The sequence below is a fragment of the Triturus cristatus genome, chromosome 12, assembly GCF_964204655.1.
Source record: "Triturus cristatus chromosome 12, aTriCri1.1, whole genome shotgun sequence".
Classification (NCBI taxonomy): domain Eukaryota; kingdom Metazoa; phylum Chordata; class Amphibia; order Caudata; family Salamandridae; genus Triturus; species Triturus cristatus.
In genome coordinates this window covers 204,698,111-204,714,287 of record NC_140595.1, presented here as the reverse complement: position 1 = coordinate 204,714,287, position 16,177 = coordinate 204,698,111, and the positions used below count along the sequence as shown (strand labels likewise).

Sequence of the window (16,177 nt, the reverse complement as noted above, 5' to 3'; positions counted from 1 at the left end):
GTGACAAAGTGCCATCTTTCTTGCATGGTATGCCCCCACTTTTTGCTGAATTGCTGAATGTACTTTGAATGTGCCCTGGACTCCTGCCAATCAGGTGCCCAGGGCCTATGTTCCTTCCATAAACAAAAACCTCAAAACCAAATTGGCAAACCCTGGCCACATGTCAGCCCCTGGTAAGTGGTACCCAGGGACTTGTGACCAGGGAAGGCCTCTAAGGGCTGCAGCACTCATTGTGCCACCCTTAGAGGCCCTGTACCCTAACACACACACACACTGCCCTGGCAGGCTGAGTGTCTGGGTACAAGACAAAACAGACGACATGGCACAGATCCCTGTGCCATGCCCACAACCTACACTGCCCTTGCATACATCAGCCACCCCTCTAGCTGGGTGCCCTATGCCAGTGGTGTGGGCACAGAGGCAGGACCTCTGTGCCCCTACAGTACCCAGGTGGAGCTGGGAGCTCAAAGGCATGCCGCCTCTGTGAGCTTCCCCAGGCCACTGCAACCCCCCACTCTGGCGGGAAGCTTGGCCGGAAACCCCAAATAAGGACAGGGGATGTGCCAGCCTGCCAACCCCACCCCTCAGGTGGGGGAGGCGAGGTGAAGCACATCTCCGGGCTCTCGCCATCTTGAAGATGGGAAGCCCTGCCCAATCAGGACTATTCTCCTGCCCCCCTCCCACAGGAGAGAGGCAGGATAGGGGGTGTACCCACCCCAGGACAGGGACCCATTGGTCCCTGCCCTTCACCTACCTATAACGCCCCTAAATCTAGTATTTAGGGGCACCCTGAACCTTCCTTCCCCAGATTCCAAAATACAAAGAAGAGCAAGAAGAAAGAAGATCTGCCCTGCAGCTGCTAAGAAGAGGAAGACCTCCACTGCTTTGGCCCCAGCCCTACCGGCCTGTCGACCCTCGAACCTGCTCCTGCACCAACCCGGCATCTCTTGTGGCTAGTATCCTCACAAACCCCAGAGGACCTGGCTACCTTTTGGCTCTAAGCCCCTGGGACTCCCATGAGTAGAGGCTCTACTCAAAACCTACCTCTAATCCCTGGCAGCAGCCCGGAACTGCGAACCCAGCACACTGTACCAGCCAGGCCTGGCCAGTGCCGGAGTGAACAAAGACCACGAGGACGACCCCACGGCGACTGTGACCCCGAGTCCGGCACCCAAGGACCTCCCTCGACACTCCTGAAGAAGCCTGCAGCCTCAGAACAAGGTGCCCCCCAACCACGATTAACAGAGGGTAAGATTTCCCGACACCAAAAGGCACCCCTGCACGCGGCACCCCGCGGCCCCTTGTGCCCACTCCCGGGGTACCTACCTATCCTCAAACTACCTAACTTGCCTCTCGAAGTGGTGGTGGCACCTGAAGAATCCTCGTCCCCGAGCTTGCAGTCTTTTTCTAAACCGGAGATTTCCCATTGAAATCAATTGAGCGCCCGAAGGCTCAAAAGCACCCTGCACCCAGCCGCCCAAGTGGCCCTGGCAGTGCAACCTCTACACCTACCTACTTCCCCACTTCGCCTGAGTAAGTGACCATGAGCTCAGCTCCCACAGCCGCGTGGCTTGCTAGTCAGCAGCCACCAACCAAGGCCCCCCTATCCCTCATAGGATAACATTGGGCCTAACACTCTCTGCACCCGGCCGCCCTAGAGTCGCTGAGGGTGAACCAACTGTACCTACCTGACCTTGGGGGACCCCTGAGTCTATGCCCAGTACCTCAACTCTGCCAGTCGAGTACTTACCTTTAAACCAATAACTCTATTTTCTTCATAGGGTAACATTGACAGGCTTTTTCCTGAAATTTCTTATAAGTGTGGACTTTTCAAATCTTAAAATATTCACCAAAAATCAGCTGAGTAACAAATACTCACCTGCTCTTAGGTGAGCTCCCAGTGCTGGATCTTGGTGCCCAGCACTGACTCTGATAAATACTTACAACTGTACTTACGAGTAACGCAATTTTCTCCCATAGGAAATCATTGTGAGAAGTTGGCCTGGCATATGCTGTCTCCTAGTTATAGGGACACCTTGCACCAGTCCAATTCGACTCTTATTGATGATAGGTTAAAGACAACCTTTAAAGAAAGCTATCCTAGTGGTAGCTGTGGAGAGCAGCCTTCAGGCTAAGTCTTGAAGGAGTGTTCAGCTTATTGTTTTACCATAATAACCTCTTGAATAACCAAATGAAAGAGTAGCCCACACAGGTATATATATAAAATATATGTATTTATTCTAGACCGAATCCCACAGACTCTTTATGAAGCTGTGGCAAAGTTACAATTTCAAACGAGCATTGATAGACACAATAAATAGCACTATTAACATTGGGCCCCAGGGGGGGACCAAACCATATACTAAAAAAGTGGTATAAGAACCACGACAATTCTACAGACCATGCCTAGGGCATTTAGGATCGCTGGCCCCTTAATAATCCACCCCAGGTTATGAGGAAGGGGACCCACGGGAGGCGCGTGCAGTGGAAGTAGCTGCTATCTGGATCTCTATTATAGCCTATGGAGAATGTCGCGGTTGAAATTACACAGATTAAAGTCACTTCTAGCAGGAGTACAGAGTTAAAACTTTAGACTTAAGCTTTTGAGGAGCCCACTACCACGAGAGTACCGAGGTACCACTATTACGGTAAACGGCGTTACTTCGCATGCCATTACTACGCGGACGTTAGTACGCACGCGTTGTTACTTAGAAAACCTTTACTACGCAAGTCCGAACAGCGACTTGCGTTAGGGGGGGGGAAGGTGTTGGATTTAAAATCCAACACCTTCCCTAGTGTCCGCATAGACTGGAGTTGGAATAGTAAATACTATTCCAACATCCAGCACCCCTACTGCAATTCGTCGTTCCGAATTGCGTAGGAAAGGAATGCAAACTAAAAACGCGGTCGTACTAACGACCGCTTAGTAATGGCATGCGTACTAAACGCGTGCGAAGTAACGTCGTATATTCACCTTCACTGTTACCTGCCCCAGGGAAGCCGGGTGCATAGGTCGTTTTCGATGTCGTGTCGCGGGCTGATTTTCTATGGGAAAATGTTCAAAAGTGCTGCTAGCCAAAAGCGTCAATGATGCCGTGAAGATCAAAGATGTGAAGATTGTAGAGAAGAACCTGAAAGCAGAGGGGACAGAGTCTGGGTCACGGCAAAGTGACCAGGAGGCTCAAAGCAAAGAGCCCTTCGATGTCGGGTGCTTCAGGTGGAAAGTGGTGTAGCTTGGATCTGCAGCCACGGGCTCTGGGAGGCTTCAAGGAAGGCCAGCTTCTGGAGGGCGACTGTCCCACGTCAGATGAGGGTCGTTGCGGTGTTAGTGTCCGGATTGGATTCACTAAGCCTTGGCAACCGCAACCCATGCAAGATGAACAAATCTGCTACAGTGCAGACCCACGAGGTCTGGGAGAGGTCTCCTTTGGGGAGACTGTAGAGCAGGCCTGGAGCAACCAGGGGAACTCTTGAGTCTTGAAATAGACCTCCGCTAGGGCCCACAAGTCGAGAGACAAGGGACCGCGGGAGGCGGCAATTTGGAGTGCGTTAAAGGGCACCCACGGGCCACCGGAGGGGGCTAGGGCGCTGGTCTCTGGCGCAATTGCTGTAGAGTGGTTGGCTCATAAACGGGTCAAAGCACAACTTCCCCACTGGTCAGGGTCGTGTGCTACGCAAGAGGTGGCCGGTGTCCTGGGGTATCGGGGATCTCGGCACCCACGGTGCCTAAACTCATTGAGCACACTCACTGACCTCTGGGATACGCTGGAAACCCACCTCAAGGGTGCTGTAAGTCGTCGAAGTCCGTAGGAGCAGCGAGGTTCCAACCGGGTCACTTGCAGTGTTTCAGGTGCCTGCCAAGCAGGGGGATAACTCCTTTATCCCTAGGGAGATTTCTTCCGTCAGCTGGGCAGCAGCAAGTCGAAGGTCAAGACTGTAAAGTTCAAGATTAATCTGAGGCTCTGGGGCCACGTTATTCAACTTTATCCCCAAGATTAGGGGAGTGTCCAGAGTAGTGTCCACCAATGGTAGGTGAGGCGGCAAAGGGTGGCTACACCCTCTCCCCTTTGTGTGTTTCCCGCCTGGGCGAGGGGCAGGATGCCCCTGAACCGGTTCCAAGCGGTGTATGCAGAATGGAGGCTCTGCAGCTGCCTACGTGCAACTCTGAAAGGACATTTGGTGCACCCACCCTGTTCCAATCCACATTATCCTGTCTGGGGAGATGCTAGCACCTCCCTGCCACAGGAGCCCTATTGTCCAGCTGGCGAGGCTGGGATTTTCCCCCGCAACAGCCAGCCAGGGTCGTGTAGGTGGCGGGCAGTAGCCATTTTGTACTACTTGTGCACTTTTAAATTGGTGTCTCAATTCTGCCGCTTTTCCCATATCGCCCCTCTAGCAGGGAGGAATCGTACCCTCATGCCCATGGCTGGACTGGGGGTATGATTCCTACATGTTTGACACCAAACACGATATGGTTCTGTGTAGCCATTCTCAAGTTATCGCGGTATCGCGATAGACTTATAATGCGGTTAAGATTATATGGTATGGCTACACTACAAAGAACCAAGCAATGATTTTACGAGGGTTGCAGCGAGGCCCTACTCATGTAGGGGTCCCCCTCACACATACCTCAGCACCCTGCCTTGTAGGATTAGCAAGGCCTGCTATAGGGGTGACCTATGAGAGTATATGTGTTGTAATGGGGTGGGATATAGGGTACCTATATCCCTTTAAGGGGTGCTAGCACCACCTTACCCAGACTACAGTAGTGGTCTGGTGGTGTCAGTTTGTATGGCTGTCCCAGGGTGGCACAATAAGTGCTGCAGCCCTGGTAGGCCTACTGAGGGACCCATGCCCTGGGTACCTAGGGGACCATCTACAAGGGACTGTCAGGGCATCCTCAGCATCCAATTGGTTTGTACCTAGGGTACTCACATTAGTTTTAGGGAGAAAGCAGATAGGCTGGGGTCCTGGATAGCAGGATCCCAGCCAGACTAGTCAAAAACCACTCAAATACCAGGCAAAAAGTCGGGGGCAACCATTCGTCAGATTCCACCTTCCTACAATCATTGACTGTTTTTCTGTGAAATTTCTTCTAAATGTCAATTTCTGCAAACTTTAAATATTCTTTAAAAATCGTAGACCTTCTGAAAACTTAATTGCTTACCTGTTTTGGCTAAAGGTCCCAGTAATGAGTCTAGGTACCCAGTACTGGATTACAAAAGTAAAGAGAACGTACTATACCTGCAGCTTGAATTTTCTTCCATAGGGAATCATTGACTGTTTCAACTGTCAACTTTTAAAATAGCTAAATATTGTTTAAAAATCATCACAGTAATTAAGTCGACTTTTATCACTTGATTCAAAGTACTGACCCAGGACTGAATCTAGGATCCAGTCCTGGAATTCCAAAAGTAATCCTAAAAGTAATCTTTTGCAAATAACTTGAAATTTCCATTGAGCTCAATGCATTGTTGTGTTTAAAATAGAGTTGCCTATTGCAACCACTTGTAACTGTTTACAAAAGTCAATTGCATATTGCAAAAGTATTTATATTGAGCATCTCATTCTGAGAAAGTATATTTTAAATCCAATTGTTGGTTCTAAAATAAAACAAGCATATCTTTTTTATATATAAACCATTGGCCTAGAGTTCAGTTATTGAGTGTGAGAGACCATTTGCTGGCTGAGTGTGTACAACAAATGCTTTACACTGTCCTCTGATACTGCCTTACTGCTCGACCAAGCTACCACTTTAGAGAGTAAGGTTATATCTAACTTTAGCCTCTGCGAAACCCTTGAGGATTGTGGACTCTGTACACCCTGTACCTATTAAGGAACAGTATATACAGAGCCACTTTCTCACAAGAATGCACTGCTGTCACATTGTGAGAATACATGGGCAAATTCAAGAACAAACATAGTAAAATGCTTATTAACTTAAAAGTAACTCACATGGGATCTCCGGAGTGTATGTGCTTGCAAGCAGTCTGAATGACCGACTCTGCAGTGGTGAAATATTTCCTAGAAAGAGCAAAGAAGGTAGTACCCCCACGAAGCGTGCCAGTTCCCACAAGGAACCCGAATGTTGCACACACTCAACTAATTGCATCACCCTTTCAATCATTGCAGAATGCACATCTTTGATTTCTAACCCTCAATAACTTTATCCTCTTTGCTATCACACTGAGGAGGGTCAGTGAAATCCAAGCGCTCACGACTCAGGAGACATAGTCAAAGTAGTAATGAGGACAAACTCAAGGTTCATACCAAAGGTAGCATCAAGTTGCACATTAACCAAGCAATCCACCTACCACTCTCTTTTCAGTTGCCTGAAATGGAAGCTGAGAGAGTGCATTGCAACACTGGATGTCTGAAGGGCAATGATGTACTACTTAGACAGAACAAAAGACATCAGGAAAGGATAATAGCTCTTTGTGTCCTTTGCTCACGCAAGACGAGGACTTCTGGTCACCAAAGGAACCATTGTGAGATGTGTAGTGCAAACAATACAGTATTGTCGCAAGGCAGAGGGAGGAACACTTAAATAATGGCCCAACGCACATTCAACAAGGAAGAAAGGGGCAATACTCAATTTCCTAGGCAGCATAGCACTCTTAAGACCTTTGCGCAGCTGCGACATGGTCATTGGTACTCACTTTCACGAAACTTTGCTGCATGGACATGCAGATTAAGAGGAAGGCAGAAGTGGGACAAAGAGTACTGAAATATGTTTGTAAACACACACTCTGAAAGACCCAACCTAGTCACAGGAGGACAAACCGCTCTAATCAATGCACAGCATGTGAATTCTGAAAAGATTCACGCTGCAAAACGGAATGTTTACCTGTAGTCGGTTTTTTTAACTTTAAGAATTTTCTGGATTTACATGCCATCCACCTACCTTTACCATCAGAGGTGTATTTACTAACTCCTCTCAAAAGATCACTGACTAGCATAAAGGAAAAGATGAAAGAATCTGAAGATGGTGACTGCGTTGGGGATTTACGGAGCGTGCATCTGCCGTCACAAAAGGAGGGGTTTAAACCAAAATTGACTACACTAATTGGGGGTGGGAACAGAAGCGAAACTTAAAAGGACGATATTCCGTCCCAACCACTTGATGGTGGAATAATGCACAGCATGTGAACCCAGAAAATTCTTCAAGCTGCAAAACTACTCTTACTGGTAAATAACCATTTTAGTAGGCACTACAAATCATTTTATCTTTGTTTAATCTTTATGTACTCTTTTCTTTATACAGGCCGGCAGGTGAGCAGTGAGTGCCAAAGTGAGATGATTGATTATCGGCGAATGTTGATGGAAGATTTCTCACTAAGCCCCGAGATTATCTTAAGTTGTCGTGGTGAGATTGAGAATCAGTGCTCCGGATTGCATCGCAAGGGTCGCACGCTACACTGCTTGATGAAGGTGGTGCGTGGAGAAAAGGGAAGCATGGGAAGCAACTGCCAGCAAGCAGTAAGTGTAGTCTTTTGTATGATTTGTAGATCGTTGAAGAACAATGGCAATAATTGTAGAATTATTTGGTAATATTAAGGACATGTTATGTGAGCAGTTTTGTAATGGAGAGAACAAATAACCAGCATCTTGCAGTATTGGTTGGGATAGTTTGATGTTCTAAATCTAACATACTAGTTTAGCTTACAATGCTGTCTTACCTCTTATAGTGTGATCTATTACACTAGCATTCTTGATTGCTCCGATCAAGCTATCTGAAAGCAGTCTCCTGGTCTAGCTTTATCGCAAGGTGATAGTAATTGAGTGTTAACTAGGTTAATTTCATTTGTAGGACTTTTTGTAAAATAAATCTACTGAGTATAAAGGTTTCAGCTGTGAGGTTCTTTGGAAACCAAGAGCTTGGGGCCATTTAAGTACTTTGAAGTGCTGAAAATGCATGTTCTGAATCATCAGATCCTTATTTTTAAGTTCAATAAGATTTTATTAAGGAATGAAAAGAGAAGAATCAATACATAATGTCAGCAATAAAGGGGGGGAGGGAAGGGAGAGGGAGAGAGGGGGGGGGGAAGGGATAACAAATGCAAAATGTAAGAGGCAAGAAAAATACAATGGAACAGTAATCATGGGCATTAGAGAAGGAATCATAAAAGGCATAACCGTTATAAGTTAAACAGCAAATCATTAAAAGAATAAAAACAAAACAATATGCTAGTGAATCTTGAATGTGAAAAGGGTATCACGGAGGTTTAGGAACTTCTTGTTGAACAGGCATTGGACGGAAAGAACGGGCAGTACAATTCTTTAAATAAAACGTAATGGGAAGCCATAGGTCTGCACGTTTAGCTGCTAATTGAACAGGAAAAACAAAGGCAGTATCAAGTCTATGGTTGTGGCAAACATTGTACCACCATGCTTTGAGGGAAACATTAGATGTTTTTCCAATTAACAGTAATTTGTTGGAAAGCTACAGCTAATAATCAACAATGCGGACATTCATATCTACATTATCCCAGCTAGAAGATAAGCTTCCTAAGAAGAGGTGAGAGAGAGAAAACGGAATGCAAGTATGGAAAATAACATTAATTTGAGCCCACACCTGTAACAAAAAGTCATGCACATGTTTACAAAGGAATAGCATATGGAGTAAGGTAGCATTAGGGGTATCACATGACCAACATAAATCTGGGGTGTTTGGAAAACGCTTATTTAGTGTAGAAGGCGTGAGAAGTAATCTGTTATAAATAAAAAATAAGGATTGTCAGGGAAGCTGCTCTGGAGGTTTTACGGAGTTTTGCCCAAACCTTATCCCATGTAGATATCGGCCAATCTATTCCGAGATCTGATTCCCATTGATGTTCTATCTTGGATTTGGGTCTGGGCAGCTCATGCGTGTGAAGGTATTTATAAATAAGAGATGCCTTGGGGGTGTTACGAAGGAGAGAGTGAAGCTGAGAGCTAGGGGCGCGTGAAACAAGGGGAGGCGGAGAGTTCAATATCCGCTCGTAGGTCTCGAGAATAGCAGCTTTAAGTAAAAGGTATTTGGGGAAAAAGGATGAGGGTAAACCAAAAAAAGAACAAATATCGGAAAAAGAGAGAAAGGTGAGACCGGAAAAGAGTTGCGAGATCCAAATCAAACCCCGGGCTCTCCAGGATTTCCAGTAAAAGGGCTTATTACGAATTAAAAGATATTTATTATGCCAGATGGTGGAGGAGAGGAAATCGTCAATGGTCAGAGGTGGATTAGGGGTAGCAGACAGTAAGAGCTTAAGAGTGTGCTTGTGAATAGGAGTGGGAAGCGAAGAGGGTTTGCGGGAGAAAGCAAGATATTCTGCAAAAGAAAACGGAGACAGGAGATTACGCTCAACCTTAACCCACAGAGGACAGGGAGAGATGGGATCTTGCAGCCAGAGGGAGGCTTGACGTAACAAAAAGGCCTTCTGATAAGCAGGAAAATCAGGAAAGTTGACACCCCCTTCAGAGGCAGGGCGAATAAGTCTGGCAAGAGACATTCTGGATTTTTTTGAGTTCCATAAAAATGAGGATAATAGTGAGTTAAATTTTTTAAAGAATCTCGATGGGATTGATACTGGAATGTTGGACAATGTATAAAGAATAATGGGGGAAATCATCATTTTAATAGTCTCCAAGCGACCCCACCAGGACAGGTATAAAGGATGCCACCTTGCAGTGAGGTCCGCAATCTTTTGTGCGCATTTGGACATGCATAAAGAGACAGTGTCTGGAATGGAGGAAGTGATATATAACCCCAGATATTTAATATGGGAGGGACACCAAGTAAATTGGGAGACAGTAAAATCTTGTTTGAAAGTAAATTTAGTCAAGGGTAGGATCTCACATTTATCATGATTGAGCTTATATCCAGAGATGTAGGAATAATTTCGAACTTCATCTAGGAAAGCGGGGAGGGATTCTGCAGGATTAGAAAGAAAGAGTAAAATATCATCTGCGTAAGCAGCGAGTTTAATTTGAGAATCTGCAATCTGGAAGCCATGTATAGCGGGGTTCTGACGTAGTTTGGACAAAAAAGGTTCTAAAGCAAGGTTAAAAAGAAAGGGGGAAAGGGGGCCACCCTGACGGACGCCCCTACCTAAATCAAAATAAGAAGAGATTTGACCGTTTGCAAATACTGCAGCTCTAGGGTGTGAGTACAGCAGGGAGACCAAAGAAATGAATCTGGGTCCAAAACCAAACCAAGTGAGAGTGTGAAAAAGATAGCGCCACTCAACACGATCAAACGCTTTTTCAGCGTCAAGGGCAACTGCTGCAAGGGAATGTTGACAGCGGGAGGATTTTGACAATATATTAAATAGGAGTCTTGTGTTATCCGTGATATGTCGGCCTTTGACAAATCCGGACTGCTCTTCACCCAGAAGATCAGGGAGAAGGTGATCTAGTCGAATCGCCAATGCCTTAGCAAAAAGCTTGTAGTCAATATTGACTAAGGATATAGGCCTGTAATTTTTGCAATACTTAGCATCCTTCCCAGGTTTGGGTATCAAACAAATATGGGCATCTGAAAACGTCCCTGAGGAAGCACCTTGGGCAATAAAAGTATGAAGAAGGGAATGCAATCGTGGAATCAATAACTTAGAAAAATGAAGGTAAAATTCAACGGTAAAACCGTCTGGACCAGGAGCCTTGTTGAGTTTGAGAAGTTGCAAAGCAGTGAGCAATTCTTTTTGTGTGACGTCAGATTCTAAGGAGGAAAGGTCAAGAGGGAAATTGGCGGGTGTGCGGATAGAAGAAAAAAAGTGGACAAGGGAACTGGGAGAGGGTTGAGTCCCCGGTGTGTACAAAGTCTCATAGAAACGTGAAAACTCAGCAAGAATGTCAGCATCCACATGTTTCAAATTATCATCAGGGTCATAAATAGATTCAATATTTAACTTATGTTTAATCTTCAAGTAGTTAGCTAGGAGTTTCCCCGCTTTGTTCCTACCCCCCATAAAATTTAGCAGTCGACTTCAGCAAATACAGGGAAGCATCTTCTGTAGATTTCTCATTAAATTTCATTTTTGCTGCAACAAGGGCCGTCAAGCTATCAGCAGAGTGGGATGTGAAATATGTATGTTCCAATCTCTTAATATCTGAAAGGAGGTTTTTGGTGTGCCATCGAGCAGTTTTACGTTTGTTTGCGACATAATTAATGATAAAGTCACGTGCCGCTGCTTTAAAGGCATCCCAAATAGTATGCTCTGGAAGGGTGGCGTCGTCATTAGTCAAAAAAAAATCGACAGAAAAGGAGGTGAATGCAGCTGTAAACTTGGAATCGGCAAGGAGGGAGTTATTGAAGCGCCACCTTCTGGGACCAGCAATCTTAGGGAATACATCAACACATGTGAGAACAGGGGCATGATCTGAAAGCAAAATCGGACCAATCTCGGAGTGTAAAAGCGATTGAGTGAGATTGTGGGAAACAAAAATGTAATCCAAGCGTGATTGGGAGCGATGACAAGGAGAATAGAAAGTGTATTCCCGCAATTTTGGATTACATAGGCGCCAAGAGTCTACTAACTTATGTTGTGAAATAGCATGACTAAATAGCTTGTGGGGTTTGTTAGGAGTATAGGGGGTCTTGGATGATCTATCAATAAAGGGATCCAACGGTTGGTTACAGTCTCCCGCCAAAATAAAATTGTGGTCCATAAATTTAGTTAGGAGTAGGGAGAAATTGGACCAGAAAGAAGGTTCACCCGTGGTTGGGCCATACACGTTAAGGAGAGAGATTGGAACACCTCTGAGTGATAGCTTGGCATAAACCCACCTGCCTAAAGCGTCAGATTCTTGAGTAAGAACCTGAAAGGGGAGGGATTTACGACAAAGGACTGCCACACCATTCCGCTTACCGTCACCCTGCGAGTAAAAGAGTTCGCCCACCCAACCACGTTTAAGTTTGACAGATTCAATATCCGTTAAATGCGTTTCTTGGAGAAATGCGATATCAACGTTCAATTTGGCTAGGTGTGACAAAATCCTTTGGCGTTTAATCGGAGAATTGATACCCTTCACATTCCATGACAATATATTTAATGACATAAAAGTAATATTTTAACAAAAAATGTGAAAAATATGAGTAATGAATAAAAAACCCATGAAAAGAAAAAAAGACATAAAGAGAGAAGATAAAGTAGCGTGAAAATATTGAAGAGAGGAAGGAAAAAAGGGCAAATAAGAGCATTTGTGTTGTCGAGAAAGGACAAGTGTGAGGAAGGGGTACAAAAATTTGAGCAGAAAGCCAAAAGTAAGAAGACAATTGAGAAACAAATGTATGTAAAGAGACAAAGGATGCATTGCTTACACATACTAAAAGTTCCGATCAGAAGTAGGAAGACAAAATGAATACAAATGAACAAAAATGGGAACAAGGGAAGAAAGAATAGGAAGGAATATAGGGGAAGAATAGCGGATGCACGGGGAAAACAATTAAGGGAGTAATGAAAAAACATACCTACAGAGGAAGGGAGCGAGAAAGGGTGGGGGAGGGAAGGAGCCACATGGGTGAGGCAGCACATCCACGAGCAACGAAGCAGGGACCGGGAGACACCATTGAACACGAAAAGAATTCCTGTGAGACGAAAAAGAAGAGCAAAAAATTAAAGCATATTAGGGGATTATGACAAACCAAAACTAACAAATAGAACAAGAGACATCATCATGTATAAACAATAGAACAATAGAACATCGGCCTAGCGAATATTTAGATAATCAGAAAAACTAAGGGCAACTGCAACCCAATAAGGTCATGAAACAAGAATGAGATAGAGAGCGCCTTCAAATAATCATATAGGCACTAGTCAACCAGGAGCAGAGGATGATGGTCCGGAGACATCCATGGTAGATGATTTGTGCGCATTGATGAAGCTTTGTAAACGGACAGGGTCTTCATAGGTTGTAGTCTTATTATTGTATGTAACTTTGAATAAACATGGGTGATAAAGGCCATAACGTGCCCCCATTGCGCGCAGATCTTCTCTCAGGCTCAGAAAAACCTTGCGACGGTTGGCGGTGGCTTTGGCATAGTCCTGTGCAAAGAATAGGGATGAGCCAGACCAGGACAGATTCGGAGAGGATTTGGCCGCCGTCAAAACCATCAAGAGATCTAAATATTCCAAAAAGTAGATGATGACCCCTCTAGGTCTCTGTGAGGAGGAGGCAGAAGAAGGTGGCCGACCTAATCTGTGAGCACGCTGAATATTGAGAACTTTGTCCTGTGGCAGATGGAGGAGCTTGGGAAGAAACGTCTTGAAGAAAGCAATTGGATCAGACCCTTCAAGTCCTTCAACTAGGCCATAAATACGAAGATTGTTGCGTCTGTTTCTGTTTTCCAACTGCTCTACTTGTTGTTGAAGATCCGAGACTTGGGATTTCAGGTTTGAGACAACAGAGGAAGTTTCTTGGAACGACTGAACGGATTTCTCGATTGATGTGACCCTCGTCTCCATTTGCGACCAATTGTCCGTGAGGACTTGGAGCTTACTGTTTGTCTCTTCCATGAAAGGACGCAAGGATCTTATTTCTTCTAACAACAATTCCATGGACACTGGACCAGAATGCTTTGGAGGTGAAAGGGAGTCCGATTTAAGCCTCTTCGTGTTAGATTTAGAGTTATCCGGCGAGTGCCTGGAAGGATGCATTGGCGTAGCAGAGTCAGACGAGTTAAGAGAATCTTCCAATTGTGAAAAAGCAGAAAAAACCTTGGAGTTCTTCAGAATCTGAGGTTTGGGCGGGCGAGATGAATGCGACATTGATTTGAGTCTGCCCATATGACAAAGCCGTATAAACGTTGACTTGTTATAGGTCACAAAGAGCTAGAACAAAGGGAGCTCAGGAGAAGACGCATCAGGAGTACGCAGGTGCCAAGTACGCCAAGCAGAGAAAGCAACCAACTCCGCAATATTCAAACAGAAGAACCAACTGTGGTGATGCCTGGATGCTGCTAGTGAGGCACTGTATTACAGAATGTCGATAACATCACTTGCGCAGGATATTCTTAGGCAGATTGGCAGGATATGAAGCGAAATGACTTCTCACGCACTTCAAAGAAGCCTGCAACAACTAATAGTATTGGTGATATAAAAACAGCCAGGTGCGCACTCGTGGTGAAGGCATGAGGGGATCCTAATGGAGCGTTGAAAATATCATGTCTGGAAAATAAGCTCAGCGGTAACCATGGGAGAGAAGGGCGCTTCATGAAGGAACATTATTGAGATACAGTATGTGTGACTGGCGCTCCGAATTGAAGGTAGGCATTGCAGAAATCGATGTGAAGAGGAAAAATAATCAGGAAAGTGAAAAATGGGCCCCAAAGAATGTATAATATCGAGCGCTCGCAGCCCTGAGTTGACGAAGCAGTTACCTCAGGATGGCACACATTGATCTGCAGAGCTAAGATGGCCGCCGCATCAAGAGAAGCCTGAGGGAGCTGTCAAGCGGCAAATTCAGCGCCGCGGAGACGCGAAAAGGCTTCAGCCGACGTCAAGTTTGATCAGGGCATGTTCCGACGCTTTTTCATCCGCTCGTCCCCAGGAATGGAAAGCAGGAACCGGTTAGTCTCACGGTGCCGCTCCGGAGCTTACTCGGACGCCGCCATCACTCGCGGGCGCCAAGCCACGCCCCCCCATCAGATCCTTATTAACATTTCTATATATACCGTATCTCAGCCTATGTATAACCTGTCATAACACTTTATGATTGTACCATGTGTTGCTGGATTTACACATACTCTGCCTACTCCTGCTGTCTGGTGTTGGGCTTGGATGTTTGTAAGTTGTTTTTCTTCATAGAAAGTATTTTGTGCCATGTAGTGCATTGACTCCACACTTAGTTGGCAGTGCGCATGGGCAACGACTCAATGTTTGATTGCTTTTTTCCTCCATCTAGTTCAGACTTGTACCAACAAGACTTCTAGATTCGAGGTCTCCTCAAACCCACACTTAAAATTCAGCACTACCTTTGTTGCCCGTCCTTTTGAAATATTCTTTGATGACAAACCTCAAGCCAGTTACCTATCAATCTCTAGGGACTCTGGCCCTCTCCTGGGCCATGTTTTCTCTTGCATTCCCCCTCCTTCGTAGATAATGTACACAGATGTAGTGGACATCTTTCCAGAACTGCCCCCAGTGCCAACAAAATACGTGTGATCGAATAGACTCAAGGTTTGTAACCTGTCTCTCCTCCTGATCACCGCGATACTTCGTGCGAGATTTGCCTCGCCTGCTGCTCGATAAAGACTGATACGACCAGCAGAGGTGTTGGACACATCCAACCATGCAGCAATAATCCTTTGAGAGACTTGACAACCTCTTCAGAGCACAAACACCCCTCGACATTGAAGGAGAAGCCTCCAGCCCTCCGAACATTCTGCCCCATCAGCCATCGTTCAGCCCAGAGACAATTTTCTTCTCCGCCTCTGACCCGGAATATAAAGTTTTCCTTTGTCCTCGATGCTCACAGTTTTGTTTACGAGAACCTCTACAAGGACTCGGAGTATGTTCAACAATGACACTTCTACTAAGCCCCCGAAAAGGCCTGATCTAGAGACCGAGCATCACTCGTATGGGGGTCGGGCATTACGTCCCACTTTCAAAACCTATCCGCCCTCAGGGCCTCCACTGTCTTTAGGCTCTATCCGGCACTATCCAAAGGCCTCTGACCAGATAGCACCTCCATCCATGGGCAAGACCGTTCCATGGCTGCTGAGCTTGAAGTTTTATAAGCCTCTGGTCCCTTAGAAGCAAAGGACCCTTTCCACACCACAGCCATTGTCTGCTTTGAAGCCGCTGTTGTCTCCTAAGCCACCATCGACTCTAACACCACTATTGGTGCCAAAGACTGTCAACTGCTGGCTCTGACAACTCTGGGCAACTCATCCTACAAAGGGTTCAAAAGTAACTTTATACAAGGCAGAAACTACTTTTGATCCATCATGAAACGGGGAAAGTTTTGATTAAATTACATCCACCAAAACGCTTGGTGACTCTTCCTCGGAAGAGAAGAACATACAAGGAGAAACTTGCGTTGGAGCCTCCTCCAGCTCCCAAGTTCCAAAAACATAAGGCCGGACCACCAACCTGCTCCCCCTACAGTCAAATCAAATATTACTTTATTCGTCTAAATTAAGCTATAAAAATACATGAACAAAATTAGAATACTTTTAAAAATCCATAAAAACATTAAC

General features: G+C 45.5%; 1 protein-coding gene across 1 annotated transcript in view; it reads left to right on the top strand.

Annotated features, from left to right (window-relative positions):
- The window catches only part of GLG1 (golgi glycoprotein 1), a 658,311-nt gene that overhangs the window by 207,102 nt on the left and 435,032 nt on the right, over positions 1-16,177 (top strand). Inside the window, exon 8 of the mRNA XM_085637427.1 lies at positions 7,265-7,479. Within this exon, the coding sequence (XP_085493553.1) occupies positions 7,265-7,479 (215 nt within the window). The remainder of the gene's footprint in view (positions 1-7,264; positions 7,480-16,177) is intronic.